The 22692-nt window shown below is 43.0% G+C and overlaps 2 protein-coding genes across 2 annotated transcripts; both read left to right on the top strand.

Moving 5' to 3' along the window:
* Positions 1 to 243: 243 nt before the first annotated feature.
* On the top strand, positions 244 to 3310 carry LOC114909765 (elastase-1-like). Its single transcript, XM_029249559.1, has 8 exons — positions 244 to 337; positions 492 to 589; positions 823 to 926; positions 1307 to 1432; positions 1916 to 2052; positions 2224 to 2366; positions 2574 to 2723; positions 3153 to 3310. Exons 1-8 carry the CDS (start codon positions 298 to 300, stop codon positions 3165 to 3167), a joined length of 813 nt encoding a protein of 270 aa, XP_029105392.1. The 5' UTR covers positions 244 to 297; the 3' UTR covers positions 3168 to 3310.
* A 9899-nt stretch (positions 3311 to 13209) lies between these two features.
* LOC114909766 (elastase-1-like) lies at positions 13210 to 17227 on the top strand. The gene is made up of 8 exons (XM_029249560.1): positions 13210 to 13284; positions 13445 to 13542; positions 13761 to 13861; positions 14533 to 14658; positions 15545 to 15681; positions 15857 to 15999; positions 16228 to 16377; positions 16902 to 17227. The coding sequence occupies exons 1-8, from the start codon at positions 13245 to 13247 to the stop codon at positions 16914 to 16916; spliced, it is 810 nt and encodes a 269-aa protein (XP_029105393.1). The 5' UTR covers positions 13210 to 13244; the 3' UTR covers positions 16917 to 17227.
* The last annotated feature ends 5465 nt before the right edge of the window (positions 17228 to 22692 follow it).

The following is a 22692-nucleotide window of genomic DNA, read 5'->3' as shown; positions in this document are numbered from 1 at the left end:
GCACACAAACACATACACACACAGAGACAGGAATACTGCGTTTTGTGCAAATTAAACGATGCGATAGTATCTAGTATATATGCAATAAATATGATTGAGTCCTCTAACACACCTGCACATGGGCAATAGTTGACATGACTGGTTGAACCAGTTGGCTTTGACCTAACTAAAAGTAAAACCAAGAACACGCATTCCACAAATATTACAAGCTACCTATATATATGGAGCTCCCGGGATCAAATACATCAGTGAGTCAGAAAATCCCAGCTCATCACAGAGTCCAGAAGGCCTGCAGACATGCTGAAGTTTCTACTGCTGAGTGCTCTCATAGCAGTGGGTAAGAACCGTCTTTTCCACAGCAAAGTTTTTCACTCAGTCACGTTATCGGTATGCATAGTTAAATCCATTTGACTAATCTTAGTCAATTTCTTGCAAGGTTCACGATAGTTTTCACATTGTTCTAATGTTGACTGTCTTTTGGTTTTCCCCAGTGCTTGCTGAGCAAAATGTAAAGCCCCAATACATGAAAGCATTGCAAGATAAGGTTGTGGGGGGTAGTGAAGCCCAACCCCATGCTTGGCCCTGGCAGGTATGACACATAACGGTGTTGAATGTTTTTGTCAATTTCAGCATTCGTCACTTTTTTTTTTTTTTTTTTTTTGTCATTAGAAAATAATGCTTTTGCTATACTGGCCTCTTTAAGTGAGACTAAGGTTTAGCCCCTTTTGGTGAGGCTCATTTAACTCAACAGTTATGTGTTAATTTATGGTCAATATGTTAATTATAATGTACCTGATGGATTTTTCCTGCTTTGTGTCTCAGGTCTCCCTTCAGTACCAGTATTTGTACTTTTGGTACTACCACTACTGTGGAGGTTCTCTGGTCAGGAGAGGCTGGGTGATGACAGCTGCCCAATGTGTGGACACGTGAGTTTGGGGCCTAAGCTGGCATGTCCTAAAAGACTTACGGCAGCACTTTGGTGTGTTGTAACTTTGGTTGTGCGGTATAATGGGTTTGGACCATGCATCCAGTGGTCTCTATGAACAACTCTTTAGACAGAAAGAGGAAAGTGCCTATCCTGAGTTGCTCCTTTACAAATACCCTGCTGTATAAAAGGGAATATACTTGTGACTTGTGATTATTGTAACATTGTAAGGCACCTTGAACAAAGGCCTCAGCCCAGTAGCAGTCTATTATAATGACTAAAGTTCATTTTTATATTCATTAGAAATGGTGCATGTGTGTATCACTAACATAGACTGTACACCCTAACAATCTCTGTTTTCTGTACCCTACTGCTCTCTAGAACAAAGACTTGGCGAGTGGTTCTTGGCGATCACAACATATATGTGAGTGAGGGCACAGAGCAGGCGATCGCTGTGAGCAATTTCTACGTACACCCCAACTGGAACCCCAACAGTCTCGCCAACGGGTGAGTGGACGAGCCAGGCGAGCTTTTCTCACTTAAAATTTGAGAAGTACTGTAGGACCTTTTTTTGCTTAATTACAGTAAAATTAGTCAAAACTCAACTCAAAATTTGCATGTTCTATGTTCAAAACAGAATACAGAGTGATGAAGTGGTACAGCAGTCGTTTGTGGAAGAAAGCAGTGATCAGCATTTTTCATAGCCTCCTTTGCCGTGAAAACCGTGCAAGTGGTCAAAATGAGATGAATTCGGTTCTAGAGCCTGTACCTACCTACGCATGATATCCGAAAAATTATAAGTGGTAGTGAAGACAGGTCACCTGTAAAGAATCTTGGTCAAACACTTAAACATTAACCCTGGTAGCCAAAAATTACCAGAAAAAAATGAGTTTATGGAGTATTTATGTGACTTGCTGTAAATGACACTAAGGTGATTTGGTTATTTTTTCATCATCTGAACACCCGTATGGCTCATTTGCCTCCCCTCAGGTATGATATCGCTCTGCTCCGTCTGTCCTTCGATGCCACCCTCAACTCCTACGTGCAGCTGGCTTCTCTGCCCTCATTCGGTCAGATCCTGCCCAACAACAACCCCTGCTACGTCACAGGCTGGGGCTACACCCAGAGTGAGTATAACACTTTACCTGGGTGATTTACAGCCTTATTTTTTATTGTCATGTTACCTGTTTACTGCATTCTGTGTGTTTTCGTGTGCTATATGCATGTTTGAAACGAAATTTGTTCTTACTGTGTGACACCTTAGCCATCCCTGACTGTGTCGGCCTTGGTCTCTGCAGGTGGGGGTCAGCTGTCTGCCTCTTTGAAGCAGGCGTACCTGCCTCTGGTGGACTACAGCACCTGCTCCAGGAGTGACTGGTGGGGCAGCACTGTTAAGACCACTATGGTCTGTGCAGGGGGCGGCAGTGACTCTGCCTGCCAGGTGACTCAGCCTTTATTACTACAGTATGAACAAAAGTATAAAACACAACTTTTCTGTTAAATTGAGGGAAATTGTAATGTGTGTAAATATTTCAGAGGTATTTGAATTCTAGTGATACATCTCAAATGGTTTGATTTAGGTTCTGAGGATCAAGACGACGTATCCGAAAACTTGCCTTTCGTTAACTTAAGGTCTGTTACTCTTCAGGGTGACGGCGGCGGTCCACTGAACTGTCAGGTCAATGGACGCTACTACGTCCATGGTGTGACCAGCTTTGTGTCCTCCCTCGGCTGCAACACACTGAGGAAACCCACCGTTTTCACCCGAGTCTCGGCGTACACCACCTGGATGGAAGGAGTGAGTACCCGTAGGCTCCTACTAGCCAATCACAGAGAGTCACTGTTCGCGAGAACCAATGAGAACTGTTTGTCTCAGAACAAGTGCAGTTTTAGAATTGTGGCAGTTGGTGGCACCGTGTTTTTAGTCAGCCTCTACCAAGCTGAAGGTCTCTGGTGTGATTCACCCTCCTCTCCTACCACCTTGATCAAAGTACTAACCCGAAACGGACAAGGCACACAACTGCAAGTGATTTGTTACAGAAAGCTGAATGATCTAAAATAACTTCTATAGTCAATTTTACCATATCTAATTGATACGATCATATCTAACTGATGCAATCTAATTTTTAAAATGTAGTTGGAAGGGAAATATTTTAATTTTATTGAGGTTTTTCGTAGCGCAATATAATGTTTCTGAGTTTTAACAAGCGGCCTTTTTCTGTTACAGATTATGAATCAGTAAAAGCAGAAATTTAAGCGGTGTGAAGGACAGTCTACTGGATAGGATCTCAGCATTCCAGATATGAGCCTTCCTTCTTAAATTCCACTCCACTGCAGACACGACGAATCAACTAAAAGAAAATAAAGTCTCTTGATCACTCTGAATACTGTGTCCGTCTGATTTTTAATTCTGGTCTCAAAGTACAGCAAAAGCACATTGTGAAGTAACCCCCGTAAGGGTGTACTGTAATTTCCATGACTGTAGTGAAAAGTACTGAAAACGTTTCAGTCTGGTATTGTTCACTAGCTGAAGGTCAGATTTTTAAGAAGAGTTCCTGTATATTAGAAGAAGCGGCAGAACTGAATAAAAGTAGTCGTGTTACACCTGTTACTGTCACGATTGTAACAAATCAGACTTGAAGACTGTCTCACTTTGAAACATAACCCTGTGTTTGCAATGGGGAGAAAAAGGCCTCGGTGCCTCTACATCGTCAGTCATGGTTTCCAAGCTTTAATGTGCACTACTTGACACAATTTGAGTCTATTTTCTATAGTGATAACTTTAAGAAAGGTTTTTTTCTGTGAAAAGTAAATGTTATATTACATTTCAACGGATGTGCGGAAAACAAAAGCTTTAATTCCCATTTAAATTGTAACTCATTTGAGTTGCATAAAAAATCATGTTGCTCATATCATGGATCTGGTTCAGAAACATCGAAAGGAATACTGTGATTTGTATAAATAAAACGCTGTAAGGCACCTTGAACAAAGGCTTCAGCCCAGTAACAGTTTATTGTAATGACTAAATTTCATATTTATATTCATTAGAAACGGTGTACGTGTGTATCACTAACATAGACTGTACACCCTAACAATCTTTGTTTTCTGTACCATACTGCTCTGAAGTGAGTACCTGTAGGCTCCAACTGACACAATAAAGTTGCACTGGGGATAGCTGTTATCTTAGTTAGAGCTACTGCTTTTGGACCCAAAGGTCACATGTTCAAATTCCACTTTCAGCAATCATACCCTTGAGCAAGGTTTTTGGCCTACAAATTGCTCCAGTAAAGTGACCCGGCTCTATAAATGGTTAAATAATAAGTAGCTCAACACTGTGAGTTGCTTTAGAGAAAGCATCCGCTAAATGAATAATTCTCCATTGGCAGGTAATTGCAAGTGGATTGCTGGTAATGTTTTTCATTGCATATTATAATGTATATGTATGTTAATTAGTGTCCTGTTTCTGTTACAGATCATGGGTTATTAAAAGCATGAATTCAAGCGTCACAATGACACTCAACTGGATACGGCCTCAACATTGCAGATACGATCCGTGTTGTTGAAGTGCAACAAAAATACACTCCAGACTAGATCCAGTTAGGGTACAATGCAATTATCAACACTGCAACTGAAAGTATGAAATATCCATCATCGGGTCTTATTCACCAGGCAAAGGTCGCTGAAAAGATATTTTCAATTACCAGTTTATTAGCACTGATTCAACAAGGGGGCCACACAGCAGTGTGCATCTCCAAAAGCCTCTCATTTCCAAGAATAACATCCACTGATACTTTTTATTTAGAAAATGTGGTCATTACTTTAATGAATCACAGGTAGAAGCCAATTAAGTCCAGTTAAGAGACAACTTGCAGTTACAACTTCAAGAGACAATTTGGATGCACCACGTTTCAGTTTTTCTTTACTACAAGCGTTCTGCTTTATTTTTTTCCAACAATTTTTCCTATGTCATACACATCACATGGATGGCATGAAAACTGCACGGTATTTAAATATTTCGGAAAAGCACATTCTAATGTGGACCACACAAGTGTTGTTAATGTCATGAATATAGAATGCACAAAAACATGCAAACACACACACACACACACACACACAACTGGTTCACGGAAAAACTGCATTATTGCTGCTTCTGTAGCTCTCCTGTTTGTATATGTTGTTCAGTACTCTACATCATTCCAGTGAAATGAACGCTCTTCACAATAAAGTGAAACTGAAATTACTCTTGAAAAATATGGTGCTACATAAACAAGAACATACTTGTAGCTTGCCATCATAAAAAACTGAAAATGTAAGAATTCTCAAAGTCTTAGCATACATTTATGTACCATTTTGCGAAACACAACAAGCAAAACTCTGTCATTTGTATGGGTGGACGAACAAGACTCTTTTCAATTGAACAAGAGCATGCCATTGTTGACATGGTGGCCCAGAACAACATCATCCGCCTCAAAGATATTCAGCAAAGAATAATACAGGACAACCAAGTATTCCAGAATTTTCAGCAATGCAGTCTTGCTACAACTGATCGTGTTGTAAGGAGAAATGCCGTCCGGATGAAGCAGGTATACAAAGTGCCCTTTGAGAGAAACTCAATTACTGCACTTTTACTCTAAATATAAAGATATTGTTTTCCTGGATCTTATGTGTCTATATACTATTCCACTCTAAGTGGAAAAATTCCGGTGTCTCTGGGCATAGTGCTGTGTCAAAGTGGGAACCCAGACTGTTCCGCAACAGATACAGTATAAACTTTGCAATCAATGCCATTACTTTAAAAAAAACACTAACTTATTGTACCTTGTGTTCTTTTTACTCTAGAGGATTTTGGAGTTGGATAGCAGTGCTACTCATTTTGAGTACCTTTGTATTGATGAAGCTGGCTTCAATCTCAACAAAAAAAAGGAGAAGAGAGAGGAATGTGATTGGCCATCGTGCCACAGTCAATGTCCTTGGACAACGGGGAGGCAACATCACCATGTCTGCCGCAATTTCAACTACTGGTGGGTGTTGTGGCACACAGTGCTGTCTTGGGGCCATACAACGCCGAAAGGATACAAATTTTTTTGAACTCCCTCAATGAAATCCTCTTCCCGCAGGTTGACCGGAAGCAAATGGATCGAGATTTTGTAGTTGTTTGGGACAATGTGCCATTCCATCGTTCGGTGCTGGTGCGTGAGTGGTTTGAGCATCATCCACATTTCAGGGTGGTGTTCCTTCCGCCATATTCTCCTTTCCTGAATCCAATTGAGGAGTTCTTCTCCTGTTGGAGATGGAAAGTGTATGATCACAACCCTTACAGAATCAGAATCAGCTTTATTGGCCAAGTATACATGAGCATACAAGGAATTTGCTTCCGGTTTAGAGCAAAACTACAGTGCACATTCACACATACAGACTACATAAGCACATACTGAACTAGACATAGACTAATACAAACATGATTACCGATAACGCAGCAGACAAGAACATAGCATAATGCAGACAGAACATAAAACCATGCAGACATCCATCCATCTTCCTCCGCTTATCCGGGACCGGGTCGCGGGGGCAGTAGTCTAAGCAGAGCCCCCCAGACTTCCCTCTCCCCACAAACCTCCTCCAGCTCCTCTGGGGGAACCCCAAGGCGTTCCCAGGCCAGCCGGGAGACGTAGTCTCTCCAACGTGTCCTGGGTCTGCCCCAAGGCCTCCTCCCAGTGGGACATGCCCGGAACACCTCCCCAGGGAGGCGTCCAGGAGGCATCCGGAACAGATGCCCGAGCCATCTCAACTGGCTCCTCTCGATGCGGAGGAGCAGCGGCTCTACTCCGAGCTCCTCCCGGGTGACTGAGCTCCTCGCCCTATCCCTAAGGGTGCGCCCAGCCACCCTGCGGAGGAAACTCATTTCTGCCCCTTGTATCCGCGATCTCATTCTTTCGCTCATGATCCAGAGTTCATGACCATAGGTGAGGGTAGGAAACGTAGATCGACCGGTAAATTGAGAGCTTCGCCTTACGACTCGGCTCCTTCTTCACCACAACAGACCGGTACAATGACCGCATTACTGCGGACGCCGCACCGATCCGTCTGTCAACCTGCCGCTCCATTTTTCCCTCACTCGTGAACAAGTCCCCGAGATACTTAAACTCCTCCACTTGAGGGAGGAGCTCTCCCCTAACCCGGAGGGGGCAATCCACCTTTTTCCGACTGAGGACCACGGCCTCGGATTTGGAGGTGCTGATTCTCATCCCCGCCGCTTCGAACTCGGCTGCAAACCTCTCCAGTGCACGCTGTAAGTCTTGATTCGATGAAGCCAACAGGACCACATCGTCCGCAAAAAGCAGAGACGAGATCCTGCGGCCACCAAAACAGACACCCTCCGTTCCCTGGCTGCGCCTAGAAATTCTGTCCATAAAGATAATGAACAGAATGGGTGACAAAGGGCAACCCTGGCGGAGTCCAACATGCACCGGGAAAAGGTCTGAATTACTGCCGGCAATGCGAACCAAGCTCCTGCTCCGGTCATACAGGGAACGAACAGCCCGTAGCAACGAGCCCCGAACCCCATAATCCCGAAGTACCCCCCACAGGATGCCACGAGGGACACGGTCGAATGCCTTCTCCAGGTCCACAAAACACAGATGGACTGGTTGGGCAAACTCCCATGAACCCTCCAACACCCTAGTGAGGGTATAGAGCTGGTCCAGTGTTCCACGGCCAGGGCGAAAACCGCATTGCTCCTCCTGGATCCGAGGTTCGACTATCGGTCGGATTCTCCTCTCCAGTACCCCGGCATAGACTTTCCCAGGGAGGCTAAGGAGTGTGATCCCCCTATAGTTGGAACACAATCTCCGGTCCCCCTTCTTAAAAAGAGGGACCACCACCCCGGTCTGCCAGTCCAGAGGCACCGTCCCCGAACTCCACGCGATGCTGCAGAGGCGTGTCAGCCAAGACAGCCCCACAACATCCAGAGACTTGAGAAACTCGGGGCGGATCTCATCCACCCCCGGAGCCTTGCCACCGAGGAGTTTTTTGACTACCTCAGCAACTTCAGCCAGGGTAATGGACGAGTCCCCCTCTGAGCCCCCGGCCTCAGCTTCCTCTACGGAAGGCGTGTCGGAGGGATTGAGGAGATCCTCAAAGTACTCCTTCCACCGCCCGAGGACATCATCAGTTGAGGTCAGCAGCGCACCACTTCCACTGTAAACAGTGTTGGCGGAACACTGCTTCCCCCCTCTGAGTCGCCGGACGGTTTGCCAAAATCTCTTTGAGGCTGACCGAAAGTCTTCCTCCATGGCCTCGCCAAACTCCTCCCAGGCCCGAATTTTTGCCGTGGCGACTGCCAGAGCCGCGCTCCGTCTGGCCCGCCGGTACCCGTCAGCTGCTTCAGGAGTCCTATGAGCCAGCCAGGCCCGATAGAACTCCTTCTTCAGCTTGACGGCAGTCCATAGGCCTCTTCAAGCGATGGAAGAGGCCTGTAGAGATGTTGAGGCAGTAGCTTCTTTTATACAACAGAACTCCTCAGTAGAGAACTTCACGATAAACGTGTATTTGCATTCATGTATTTGAGTGTGTACATCAGACTATGATATACAATCAATAGGCGACACCATTGTACGTTTGATGTTAGTATTTAATTTTAGTAAATGCATTAGTAGAAGAAAAGGCAGTACTTCATTATGCAGTGGAACTGAACTGTTTGATCAAGCTAAGAGTATGTTCAGTTGGCTGTGTTAATTGTTTTGAGAGCAATTACATTAATTTGGAGAAATGTGACAAAACGATTGAGAAAAACTATAACACTTGTCCCTGAGGTTATACAATATTCAAAACACAACACCTTACAGCCAAGTAAGTCTTCTTCAAGAAATGGAAGAGCCCTGTGGAGATGTTGAGGCCGAAGCTTGTCAAGCATGGATTCAGTATTCGTGGCGTTTGCCCAAGATGCATGGCTCGCGAAGGGGGTTGCGGTGGTGCAGTGGGTTGGACCAGGTCCTGCTCTCTAGTGGGTCTGGGGTTCGAGTCCCACTTGGGGTGCCTTGCGATGGACTGGCGTCCCGTCCTGGGTGTGTCCCCTCCCCCTCCGGCCTTACGCCCTGTGTTGCCGGGTTAGGCTCCGGTTCCCCGCGACCCCGTATGGGACAAGCGGTTCAGAAAATGTGTGTGTGTGTGTGTGTGTGTGCATGGCTTGTGAGAATATATGCTGTGATGTAGATGAAATTCTCTGGCCAGATGTGAATGAGAGGCATAATCAATGAAGTTCAGTGATTGCAGTGCATATATATATGTATATATGTTTTTTTCTTTTGGACAACTCATTGTTACACAGCAGAACTCCTCAGTAAAGAACTTCACGTGTATTTGCATTCCTGTATTTGTACATCAGGCTATATTATACTGTACAATCAACAGAGCACACACTTCTACTGCTGATGGCAGTACTTCAGTATCCAGTGGAATTGAACTGTTTGGTCAAAGTAAGACTGTGCTTAGTTGGCTCTGTTAATTGTTTTGAGAGCAATTACGTTCGCTTGGAGAAATGTGTCAAAACTGAGAAAAACTGCAATATGGATTTTACATGCGCGCGCACACACACACAAAAAAATACTGTGTTTTGTGCAAATAAAACCATGCTATAGTATGTATGTAAGAAATGTGAGTCCTCTAACATACTTGCACATGGGCAGTAGTTGATTTGACCAGTCGAACCAGTTGCCTTTGAAAAGAGCTAAAAACTAGAACACACATGACAAACATTCCACAGATATTACAAGCTACCCATGTATAGAGTTCCCAGAATCAAACAGATCAGTCAATGAGGAAACCACACCTTGCTGGGTTTGGACTGGCAAAGAGCACACAGGCAGCATTCATCAAAAACATTCATCGGAACACTGGTGCACAGGGAAATGATGCTGTGAGTCAAAAGACACGTCCACAAGAACGTGCAGCTGCAACTAACCCTCCCAGCCTGAAACGAAACAGAAACAAAACATCGTTCCTCCGGGACCACAGTGCTACGTAAAAGAATAATATCTTATAATACACACACACATTTTCTGAACCGCTTGTCCCATACGGGGTCAAGGGGAACCGGAGCCCAACCCAGCAACTCAGGGAATAAGGCTGGAGGGGGAGGGGACACACCCAGGACAGGGCACCAGTCTGTTGCAAAGCACCCCAAGTGGGACTCGAACCCCAGACACTCCAGAGAGCAAGACCCAGTTCAACCCATTGCGCCACCGCGCCCCCCCATCTTATAATACATGCGATAAAAAAAGCATTATTTTACTATATGATAATAAATGCTGTAAAAATGTAAACATGAATGTAAAACAAAAAAATTGCAAAGGGAATGGAATGGTGTTCAGTTGAGTTTGGGTGTGCATGTGTGTGTGCGTGTGTATGTGTGGTTGGGTGGTTGTTTTCTGGTCCAGCAGCCTTCCATGGGTTGACTCTGCATAGCGTTTTCCTCACATCAGCCGTGGCAAGACATAGCATCTGGTTGTTGGGAGGAAGGGTGGTCTTCCTCGCCGCCACGTCATTCTGCGCCTCAGACCGAGCGTAGAAGTTGTTCAGTGCGTCTGGAAGGGAGGCATCACTGTCACAGGCAGGTGAAGTTGTCCTGCGGTTGGTGATGGCCTGGATGCCCTTTTAAACGCGTTGCGTGTCGCCGCCGTTCTTGAAGTAGCTGTGGATTCTCTGGCCGTGTGCGCGCTTTGCCTCTCTGATGGCCCGGGACAGTTTGTCCCTCGCTGTTCTTACGGCCACCTTGTCCCCTGCTTTGAAGGCAGAGCCTCGGGTCCTCGGCAATGCACGCACCTTGGCAGTCATCCACGGCTTCTGGTTGGAGCGTGTAGTGATGGTCTTGGAGGCGGTGACGTGGTCGTTGCACTTGCTGATGTAGCAGGTCATTGATGCCATGCATTCCTCCAAGTTGGTGAGTCATCATTGGTTGCAGCATCCCTGGACATGTGCCAGTCAGTGCGATCAAAGGAATCCTGAGGAGCAGAGATGGTTCCTGCTGGGCAGGTTTTCATCTGTTTCAGAACCGGTTTGGCGCGTCTGACGAGCGGAGCGGTCCGTATGCTGGGAACAGCATAATAGAGATGTTGTCCGAGTACCCGAGGTGAGGGCGGGGCTCTGCCCGGAAAGCGCCGGGGATGTTTCTATAAAAAACATCCATCTCCTTTGCCGCTCTTGTTGAAAAGTCCACATGTTTATGGAATTTAGTGCGCACCGACTTGAGATTGGCTTGTGCGCATTCTGCAGTTTGCTAATAGCCCCACACAGCTCACACTGCATCTCCTTAACATTTGCACTGGGGGAATGTATACTCTGACTATACGGACAGTGGTGAATTCCTGCAGTAGATAAAATGGTCTGCATGTAACAGTCACAAACTCCAACAGCGATGAGCAGTAACTAGAGACAAGCACCGAGTTCTTGCACCAATTCGTGTTGATGTAAACACACAAGCCACCACCGCGAGCCTTACCGCACAGAGACAGAGCTGCATTTCTGTCGGCACGGAACGAGGCGAGCCCGTCTAGGTGAATGACGGCGTCTGGAACTCTGTCTCTGAGAAATGTCTCCGTGAAAAGGAAGATGCGGCAGTCTCTAAACTCACGGCACGTAGTGTGTGGCGGGAGTTAATAATTAGTGTCACAGACTGAGCTGTGACAGGCAAGTTGTTCCAAGGAATCAGCAAGATGCCGGCAAAGTACCATCAATGTAACGCTGAACCTTGTTGCTGTTGCCTGTCACATGCATTTTATCTTGTATTGTTAAAAATTGTTTGTTCTGGTTTTGTATTTCATTTAACACTGTTTGTTTGAACTAGATTGGGTGCCGGGAAAGGCCTACCGCTATCTGTCTGGTTGTCATTAACTAATATTTCTTTTATAAAGATATGTGTACTGTTGTGGAGTGAATGTATTTATTGTTTTTAGAAGAACATTTCTGTAGACTTTTCCTTACCCTGTAGCTGTCTGGTGTTCTGTTGTGTTTGGTGCCTTGTGTTGGAAACCCGATGGAGTCAACTATTTGGGGTATATCTAGGGGGGAGTCCTTGGGCACAACCAACTAGGCAGGGGTGTTTTACTGTGTAGTGTGAAATGTTTTTATAAGATGTATGTAGGGATTTTTTATAGTAAAAAGTGTTAGTATTGTTTGTATGTTTTAGTATTTAAGTATTTATTTTAGATGTAATTTTTGGGGGAAATGTATTTTGAAATAAATTGAGGCTGTTACGGTATAATCAGAGGGCGGAGCTATTGCTATATAGGTTTGTATTAGGGCACTAGTGAGGGAGATTGATACAAACTTATGTAGTTACTCTCATGCAGTGAATAGGAGAGTGATGCATTAATGTTGATATAAGGGCTAAGCCCATGGCTCATAGGCCTCATGTTCTTTATAACTTTATGTTTGTTTTGTACTTGGTTGAGGGTTTATGTGTTTGAAGAATACTTTTAGTAAAGGGAAATAAACCTTTTGGTCCACTACTTCAATTCTCCACTGCTGCTTCCATCCGTCGTCCATACCTTCACAATTAGGATGATAATTAAAAAATAATATTCCTTAATAATAATAAGTAATAAATAGTAAGCTGGGGGATGCGGTGGCGCAGTGGGTTTGGCTGGGTCCTGCTCTCTGGCATGCCTGGGCTTCGAGTCCTGCTTGGGGTGCCTTGTGATAGACTGGCGTCCTGTCCAGGATGCGTACCCTCCCCCTCCGGCCCTGCGCGCTGCCGGGCTAGGCCCCGGAATGCCGTGACCCCGCTTGGGAGAAGCAGCTGTAGACATTGGTTGGTATACTTGTGATTTATTAAAAAAAAATGCCAGATCCCTTGGAGAAAAGCCTCAGCCAAGTAATAAATAATAATAATTCAAGTTCCTAGGTTTATTGGGGGACTACATGTCTGTGCACACAGACCAGTCTGTAAACTGGTGTATTGCTACAAACGCACATTTTAATTTCTGTGCACCACGAAAACGTTTTCAATATGGATTTTGCACACAAACACATACACACACAGAGACAGGAATACTGCGTTTTGTGCAAATTAAGCCATACGATAGTATCTAGTATATATGCAATAAATATGATTGAGTCCTCTAACACACCTGCACATGGGCAATAGTTGACTTGACTGGTTGAACCAGTTGGCTTTGAATTCACTAAAACTATAGCCAAGAACACACATGACATACATTCCACAAATATTACAAGCCACCTGTACATATAGAGCTCCCGGGATCAAATACATCAGTGAGTCAGAAAATCCCAGCTCATCACAGAGTCCAGAAGGTTTGCAGACATGCTGAGGTTTCTACTGCTGAGTGCGCTCATGGCACTGGGTAAGGACCTTCTTTTCTACAGCAAAGATTTTCACTCAATCACATTACCAGTATGCCTTGTTACATACATTGTTACATTGACTGATCTTAGTCAATTTCTTGCAAGGTTCACGATAGTTTTCACATTGTTCTAATGTTGGCTGTCTTTGGTTTTCCCCAGTGCCTGCTGAGCAAAATGTAAAGCCCCAGTACATGGAAGCATTGCAAGACAGGGTTGTGGGGGGGAGTGTTGCCAAACCTCATGCTTGGCCCTGGCAGGTAAAATACATACCGGTGTTGAATGTTTTTGTCAGTTTCAGAATTCTTTCCTTCTGTTTACCCCCTGTCAGTTTTTTTTTTTGGTCATCACTGGAAATTAATACTTTTGCTCTACTGGCCTCTATAAGTGAGAGTGAGGTTTATGCCCCTTTAAGTGATGGTCATTTAAGTGAATAATTATGGAGATATAATGTACCTGAAGTCTTGTTCTCTCCCAGATCTCCCTTCAGTACCTGTCACGTGGTTCGTACTACCACAACTGTGGAGGTTCTCTGGTCAGGAGAGGCTGGGTGATGACAGCTGCCCACTGTGTGTCTATGTGAGTTCAGTTCCTGTGATTTATTGTTATTTATTTACAAGCTGGGGGGTGTGGTGGTGCAGTGGGTTGAACCAGGTCCTGCTCTCCGGTGGGTCTGGGGTTCGAGTCCTGCTTGGGGTGCCTTGTGACGGACTGGCGTCCCGTCCTGGGTGTGTCCCCTCTCTGGCCTTATGCCCTGTGTTAGTGGGTAGGCTCCGGTTCCCCGTGACAAGCGGTTCAGAAAATGTGTGTGTGTGTGTGTGTCTATTTGCAAACTCAAGCTCTCTACTTTAAACCCCCATTCTGCTGTGGTACTACACACACACACACACACACACACACACACACATTTTCAGAACCGCTTGTCCCATACGGGGTCACAAGGAACCAGAGCCAACCCGGTAACACAGGGCGTAAGGCCGGAGGGGGAGGAGACACACCCAGGACAGGACGCCAGTCCGTCACAAGGCATCCCAAGCAGGACTCGAACCCCAGACCCACCGGAGAGCAGGACTGTGGTCCAACCCACTGCGCCACCACACAACACTTTGTAAGACACCTTGTACAAAATCTGTATCCAATAATATGTGAAGTTCATTGATTAATTTATTAGAAATTACATATGTTTATGGAAAACAGACTGTAACACATGCCCTAATACCTTCAGTTTTGCATATTGTACTACTTTATAGTTTCGGGGTGTGGCGAGTGGTTCTTGGAGCTCAAAAGATCACTGCCAATGAGCCAACACAGCAGGTGGTCAGGGTGACCAACATCTACATACACCCTAACTGGGACCCCAACAATGCTTCCAGTGGGTGAGTGGACGAGTCAGAAGAGTTTTTCTCACTTTATATATGGGAAGTGCTATAGAGCCTCTTTTTTTTTTGCCTAATAGTTGTTACTGTATATGCCATCAAGCTCATCATGACTAACCACAACCACTGATGTTGTTTGTGTGGTAAGGGAGGAACAGAATTGGTTTGCAGGTGTCTTCTTTTGTGTGTGTGGGGGGTGCAAACACGGGGAGAAACATGTCAACTGCAGTCTCCCTGAGCAGCTAAAGAGCTTTGACATACCAATGTCACCCGGTGTGCCACCACGTCCCATTTTTACATCAAATGAAATATACTGAAATTAGCCTACAAAAATACAGTGAAATTTTCCACTGTTGTCTAAATCAATGTGTTACGTTTTGAAATTGAGATGTGGACTTTCTGAGCAGCACAGTGGTACCCCAACAGCATCCAAGCAGCACATTCAAGCATATGTTCAAATCCAGGTCATGGCATGCAGAGTCTGCATGTTCTCCTTGTATTAACAACCCAGGAATGTGCATTGTGAGCTACTTCTGTACTCTGCCTTTCCATGGGAACTGTGACTGTGGCGACTTAAATTCGACTTTACGACGTATGCTTACGGATGTGTCATGATATCTGAAAAACTGAGTGGTGGAAATGTTATGTTACACATGGAGGCTTTTTATTAGAATTTTAAGACAGTGCAAACAACTTAAACACAAATACACCCAAATACAACAATTTGTTTTTACAACAAGTGCACATAGGACAGCTAAAAGTCAACAAAGAATGAGTTTACAAAATACACACACACACACACACGGTATATAGACTTTAAAGTCCTGTCACACTAAGGAGAATTTTTGTTATGTGATCACCTGTATGGCTCACTTACCTCCCCTAGGGATGATATTGCTCTGCTTCGTCTTTCCTCCAATGTTACCCTCAACTCCTACGTGCAGCTGGCTTCTCTACCCACACCAGGACAGATCCTGCCCAACAACAACCCCTGCTACATCACAGGCTGGGGCAGCACCCAGAGTGAGAATAATCAAACAGCCCTTTACCAGTGTTAATCTGGGTCTAATTTATTATTCTTTAACTTGTTTACCTAATAGTGTGTTCTCTGGTGTGCCGGTCTCTTCTGCTGTGAGAGCTGTTCTCTCACTGTCTTAAACGGTCATCCTCTGTGACTCATCTACCTTCATCTCTCCAGCTGGCGGTCCACTATCTGATGTGTTAAAGCAGGCCTACTTACCTGTAAGGAACTATGAAACCTGCTCCAGGAGTGACTGGTGGGGCAGCATAGTCAAGAAAACCATGGTCTGTGCAGGAGGCTCCAGGAACTCTGGATGCAGTGTGAGGGAGCCCTTCTTACTACTGTCACTCCAGTGAACTCACCTGACACTGATTTATTATGAAAAAGTCTGAAACATTTAACTTTTTGATGAAAGTGATTTATGGCTATGTGTTTTTTAAAAGCTGCTTAAATCCAATTAATACTTCTGAAATTGTGTAGGAACACTCCATCAAGGACAGGTATCCATAAACTTGCCTTTTGTTTACTCAAAGTCTGTTACTTTTCAGGGTGACTCTGGTGGCCCACTGAACTGTAAGGTCAAAGGACGTTACTATGTCCATGGTGTGACCAGTTTTGGGTCTTCCCTCCGTTGCAACACGCCAAAGAAACCCACCGTTTTCACCCGAGTCTCAGCTTACATCGGCTGGATGGAAGGAGTGAGTACCTGTAGACTCCTACTGGCCAATCACACGGAGTCACTATTCACGAGAACCAATGAGAATTGTTTGTCTTAGAACAAGTGTACTTTTACAACTGGGGCAGTTGGTGGCACTGTGTTTTTGGCCATTGGCTTTCAAGCTGAATTTTTCTGCTTTCAATCCCCTCTTGCTGTACTAACCTGGATTGAGGTAATTGACACAATAAAGTTGAACTGGGGGCAGTTGGTATCTTAGCAGTTAAAGCTGTTGCTTTTGGATCTAAAGGTCACAGATTCAAATTCCACCTTCAGCAATAGTACCCTTGAGCAAGGTATTTGCCCTAAAATTACCCCAGTAAAATGACCCAACTGTATAAATGGATAAATAAGTAACTTAACGTTGTGAGTCACACCAGAGAAAAGCACCGGCTAAATGAATAATTGTAAGTTAGTAGATAATTGCAAGTGGATTGCTGTTAATGTTTTCGTTGCGCATTATAATGTATGGTGTGTATGTTAATTTATGTCCTGTTTCTGTTACAGATTATGGGTTATTAAAACCATGAGGTCAAGTGTCATAATGACACTCAACTGGATACTTTCTCATCATTGAAGATATGATCCATCTTTCACAAATTTCTCTCCACTTCAGACATGTCAGATCAACTGACATACTGTAAAGTTTCTTGATCACTGTGAACATTGTGTCCATCTGATTTGTATTCCGCTTTTAGTTCCAGCAGTTAAGTACAACAAAAATACACTCCAAACTAGATGCAGTTAGAGTACAATGCAATTTTCAGTACTCTAGCTAAAAGTATGAAATATCCTTCTTCAGGTCTTATTCATGAGGTAAAGGTCCGATCTTTAGGAAAAGCCTCCATAGCATTAGAAATTGTGAAATGTTGATCATTGTGTTAAACTTGTTCTAGTTTTAAACACAGCAAACCACTGTCCCAACTTTAACATTAAAGTTAATTTTCAAACAAAACATGGGGTTTGCACTTGAAAGAAAACCACCTGTGCCTACGTATCATGACTTTCATGGGAATCTTAAGTCCAGAAACTGAGGAAAAGAAAGAACCTGTCACACCACTGAATCACCCAACAATGATACCCTCTCTAAGACATGAAGCATAAACAGCTTAAGGTGACTTTTTTTTTTTTTTTTTTTAAATAAGCTAGAACATAACTGTCCATATAACACTGATAAGATATACTCATTTTATTAGCACTGATCCCACAAAAGCACCCATACAGCAGTTTATATCTCCAAGAGCAACACCCACTGATGCTATTTTTATTTAGAAAAGTGGTTGTTACTTTAATGAGTCATGGGTAGAAACCAATTAAGTCCAATTAAGAGACAACTTGGAGTTACAACTTCAAGAGACAATTTGGCCTTGCGATGGACTGGCGTCCCGTCCTGGGTGTGTCCCCTCCTCCTCCGGCCTTACGCCCTGTGTCGCCGGGTAGGCTCCGGTTCCCCGTGACCCCGTATGGGACAAGCGGTTCTGAAAATGTGTGTGTGTGTGTGTGTGTGTGTGTGTGTGTGTGTGTGAGACAATTTGGATGCACCACATTTCAGTTTTTCTTTTCCTTTAAACTATCAGTAAACAAATAAATTATTTTGACTTTGACAATTTTCACAATAAAAATACTGATTGGAAAAATGTATGTAAGTATAATCTGTAATCCAGGTAATGTTGATTACTCTCAAGAGGTTTGAATATTTCTTCAAGGCCGCTTATGTTGAACATTATAGACTACAGACAGTTTTCAGTTGTATACCTTAAAATGCACCTGGAAACATCATCAGAGATGTAACTTGGGGTCTGGTGTTTCAGGTCTTTCAACATCAGACAGCCTCAAATCAGTAGCCTGACCAGAAATGATGAGGTGTACTTTAGTGTTTTGGGCTGCCAATTTTACTTTACATTAATAATTTATATTTCTGTTATTGACTTTGCACCTACCTCTGGAAATGAAGGTTGGTTAAATGAATAACTATGGAAATGGGAGGTGAATGATTTGGAGAGGTTTTGCAGAGTCTGACAACTGTATGGAGATCAGAAGATCAGTCATCCAATGATGATGATCGCTACGGCAACGAACAGACGTCATACATTCCACAAAGGTCACAAACCATCTAAAAGCACATTCTAATTGTTCTGAACCACACAAATTTTATTAATATGTTAGCACAAACAAAACACATGCAAAAAACACATACATGGACAGAAATACTGTCATGTGTAAATAAAACTGTAGTATTGCACCATACTATAGTTTATGGATAATATGTATGACTGAGTCCTCTTGCACATGGTCAGCGGTTGGCTGGGGTGGTTAGAGACTTTGGTCTTAATCCTGATGACCATTAGAGCAAAGAATTTAAATTTTTTATTAATATGCTCTCACTATAATAACACAACAAGATTGTAGTAAATTATACAGTATTGGAGGTATAACAGATATATATTTCAGAGTAAGCCAGCCACATTAGGAAGAAAAGCAAAAAAACTTCCAATCAACAAAGAAATAGTAGCTGCATACCCATCCTTTGTGTTCTAGTACGGTGACAGCGGCCCTGTGTGGATATGTCCGAACAGAGAAACCAATAAAAAATACTACAAACATTCTGCTTCTGCAACAGTTGCTGAATTTTTTTCCAACAATTTTTTCTATGTCATACACATCACATGGATGGCATGAAAATTGCATAGTGTTTAAATCTTTTGGAAAAGCACATTTTAATGTGGACCACACAAGTGTTGTTAATGTCATGAATATAGAACACACAAAAAACATGGAAACAGACACACACACACACACACACACACACACACAGAACTGGTTCACACAAAAAAAATGCATTTTTGCTGCTTCTGTAGCTCTCCTGTTTGTACATATTGTTCAGTGCTGTACGTCATTCCAGTGAAGCGAGCGCTCTTCACAATAAATTGAAACTGAAATTACTCTTGAAAAATGTGCTGCTACATAAACAAGAACATACTTAGCTTATGATAATAAAAAACTGAAAATATAAGAATTCTCAAAGGAAAGTCTTAGCTAAGCAATAGTAAACTATCATAACTGAAGTTCATAGTTACATTCATTAGAAATATGTGTGCGTAACACAGCTTGTACACTTGCATTGCTACAAGAACGCATTTTAATTTCTGTGAACCACACAAATATTGTTAATATCATGGATGTAGCTCATGCACATTGAAAGAAATACCATGCTTTGTATAAATAAAACTGTGATTTCACAGTGTAACCATGATACATGTTTAAGAGGGATAACAGTTCTCTTGTAGACTTATACATGGGAAATGGCTGGTTGGACTGCTTGATCCTGATGGTAATTATGACAAAGAACACATAATATACTGTACATTCCACAAATATCTAAATAGTTTGTAAAAGTGCATTCTCAGTGTTGTGGACAGTAGAAATGTTATTGATGTCATGGATCCACACACAAAAAAATGAAAACATGCATACAGAAATACTGTGTTCTGTGGTGTTACACTGTAATTATGGTATATGTGTGAGAGATATAACAAGCAGTTGTAGACATTGGTTGGTATACTTATACAAATAAGTTAATTAATTATTACAAGTTACCTATATACAGCTCTCCCAAGATGACATACATCAGTCAGTCAGAAAATCCCAGCTCATCACAGAGTCCAGGATGTCTGCATCAGGATATGTGTGAGAGGTATAACAAAGGCAGTTCAAAATGACAGAAACCAGTTTCATATTTTTGAACTTAACTGCACACACTTTCAAATACCGCACTGTCATCACTGTTTTTCATAGGGTGTAGGTTGCTAGACCCCCGAAATACATAAGTCCATGAATGACTGACCATCACCCATAGAGAAAGCCTGTTTAACCCAAAATTAAAGTTTTGGTGTTCATTTTCTAGTTGAGGAAAACAAAAAGGCATAAATCAATGAATAAATATTTTTTCTAACTGTACATTACTTCAGTATTCTTAAGTTTTTTTTTTTTAGTTTAAGATTCCTTTTGGTATTAAATCCATTTTAGTTATTTAAGAAAATAATGACAAGAATAAGCATTTTATTTTTCATTCACTTCTAATGGCATTGTGCAACTGGTTCGCTTTGGCTATTTGGAATTTCTTGTCTTTTCAGACACATTAATGATCAGCAGATGAACTGGAAACACATTTGGACTCCGCATACAATAAATGTAACATATATGAGACCAAACAAACAAAAACACTTAAACAGTGAAACGCAGACAATCATCAGACCTGAAGAGACACAAAGAAAAGACTAGTTTTTACAAGGCCTCATATTATTTTAAATTGTTGCTGAGCTCCTTAACAGGGAAGGGAAAGCTTAACACAACTCATGCAGGGATTTTTACTATTATCTTCTGGGCAGAACCTGCAAATAAACTAAGCCAAAACGATGAACTGTACAACATCAATCATTTAGAAACTTAGATAGTTATGATTAATAATATATTGAAGAAGTGAGTACTGCAATTAGATAAAAAGGTGATTATTCTGATGCTGCAGCTTTAAATGTGCAATGTTTATGTATAAACTGCTGGAAACCGCACATATCACTGAGGCATAATGAATGAGGTCGGTGTTCAACATGTCATCGAACTGCAGAAAGTGGAAAAAACTGTATGATCACAGCACACACACTGACCACACAGATCCTCATATCGCTCACTGATATGAATTGCTGTCTGTTGGACACCAGTGTTTCACACACCTGCTCAGTTATACAGTAGTTGACTGAATACATCCTCAGAAGACTATTTTAAAGACTTTTTTATTGGTTCATGATATGCAAAGGATCTGATCAGAAAATGATACATTCGTCAAAAAATACTGCAAATTATCATGCAAACATGATCTATCCTCTCATATGTTACTGCAAGCTACCGTAAAATCGATAGCTGAACAAACTGTGCAAGATAATAGCAAGCAAATAAAGACTGCAGTTTTCTCACATTCAGTCATATCTTATAGTTTTAACTCTTCTCTTTCCTGAGCCAACCACTACTTTCTTCCAGAATAAACTTGTCTGTAGCCAATAACTCCCATATAACCCTTTTTTCACTTTCTCTTTTCTCTTCACCCATCGTTCTCTTCTTTCCTCCTCCTTCGCTGCTGACGATTTTGCCTCATTCTGTTGAGGCAAAGAGAATTCCATCACTGCCAAGTTCTTGGCACCTGCCTTTTCAAACCATGGTAGAATTTCCAGCAAAGTCTCATTCTCTGCATTTCAACCTTTATCAGAAGGTGAAATCACAGACATTCTACTCTTATCCAGACCTAGCACCTTTTCTCTTGATCGCATCTCTTCACCTGCCCTATAGATAATTTCTCTGCAACTTTTTTCTTTGATCTCTCCTATTAATAATTCCTCGCTCTTTGGTTGCTTCCCAGGTGCCTTCAAAACTGCCCACATCTCTCTCTTGTTAAAGAAACCCTCTCTGGATCTAGACTCAGTCCAGAATTACAGGCAGGTCTCTCTTCTCCCTATTCTGTCAATAACTCTGGAACATGCACTTATAACCAGATACCTTTATTCTTATTCTCCTTGGCCTTCTGTAGCAGCGGATACTGTCAGCTACCAGATTCTACCTTTTTCTCTGGGGCAGCTAGCCATCAAAGGAACAGCACTGAAATGGTTAGAGTTCTGCCTACTGGGTAGATCATACCAGTTGGTCTGAGGTGGCTCCCTGTCTTCTCCACAGCCCTTTTCAACTGGTGCTCTACAAGACACCCTAATCTTAATCTCTGCCTCTTTCCTTGGCTCAATAACTGCCTTCATTGCCTACTAATTGCCTATTCTTTTCCCCCCAGCAGGTACAGACATGTCCTTATGTATCACAGCTTGAACCTCAGACATCTCTACTTGGATGTCTTTCCAGCATCTCCAAAATGGCAAATCCCTTCTGGGAACTCTCTCAAACTGGAAAACTTTCTTATTTCACCTGCACCATTGGAGCATCCGCAGCATCCACCCTTATCTCACAACACACGCAATGCCACCTCTGGTCCAGGCCATGGTGATATCCACCGAACTACTGCAACTTCCTCCTGTCTGGCCTTCCAGCTTCCACCATCAGACCTCTCCTGTTGACTCAGAATGCTACTGCACAAGGTGTGTTCAACCTACCAACGCATTCCCATGTATCTCCTTGTTTTATGTTTGTCCATTGACTACCTGTAGTTCACAACTCTAGTTACGGCCTTCAAAACCATCAACGGATCTGCTCCCTGATTCCTGCAGTCTGATCACTGGCTACACCACAGTCAGGCTGCTGTGCT

This window comes from Scleropages formosus, unplaced genomic scaffold, assembly GCF_900964775.1.
Source record: "Scleropages formosus unplaced genomic scaffold, fSclFor1.1, whole genome shotgun sequence".
Classification (NCBI taxonomy): domain Eukaryota; kingdom Metazoa; phylum Chordata; class Actinopteri; order Osteoglossiformes; family Osteoglossidae; genus Scleropages; species Scleropages formosus.
The sequence above is the reverse complement of the archived record's forward strand: the minus strand, read 5'-3'. Positions and strand labels throughout refer to the sequence as shown.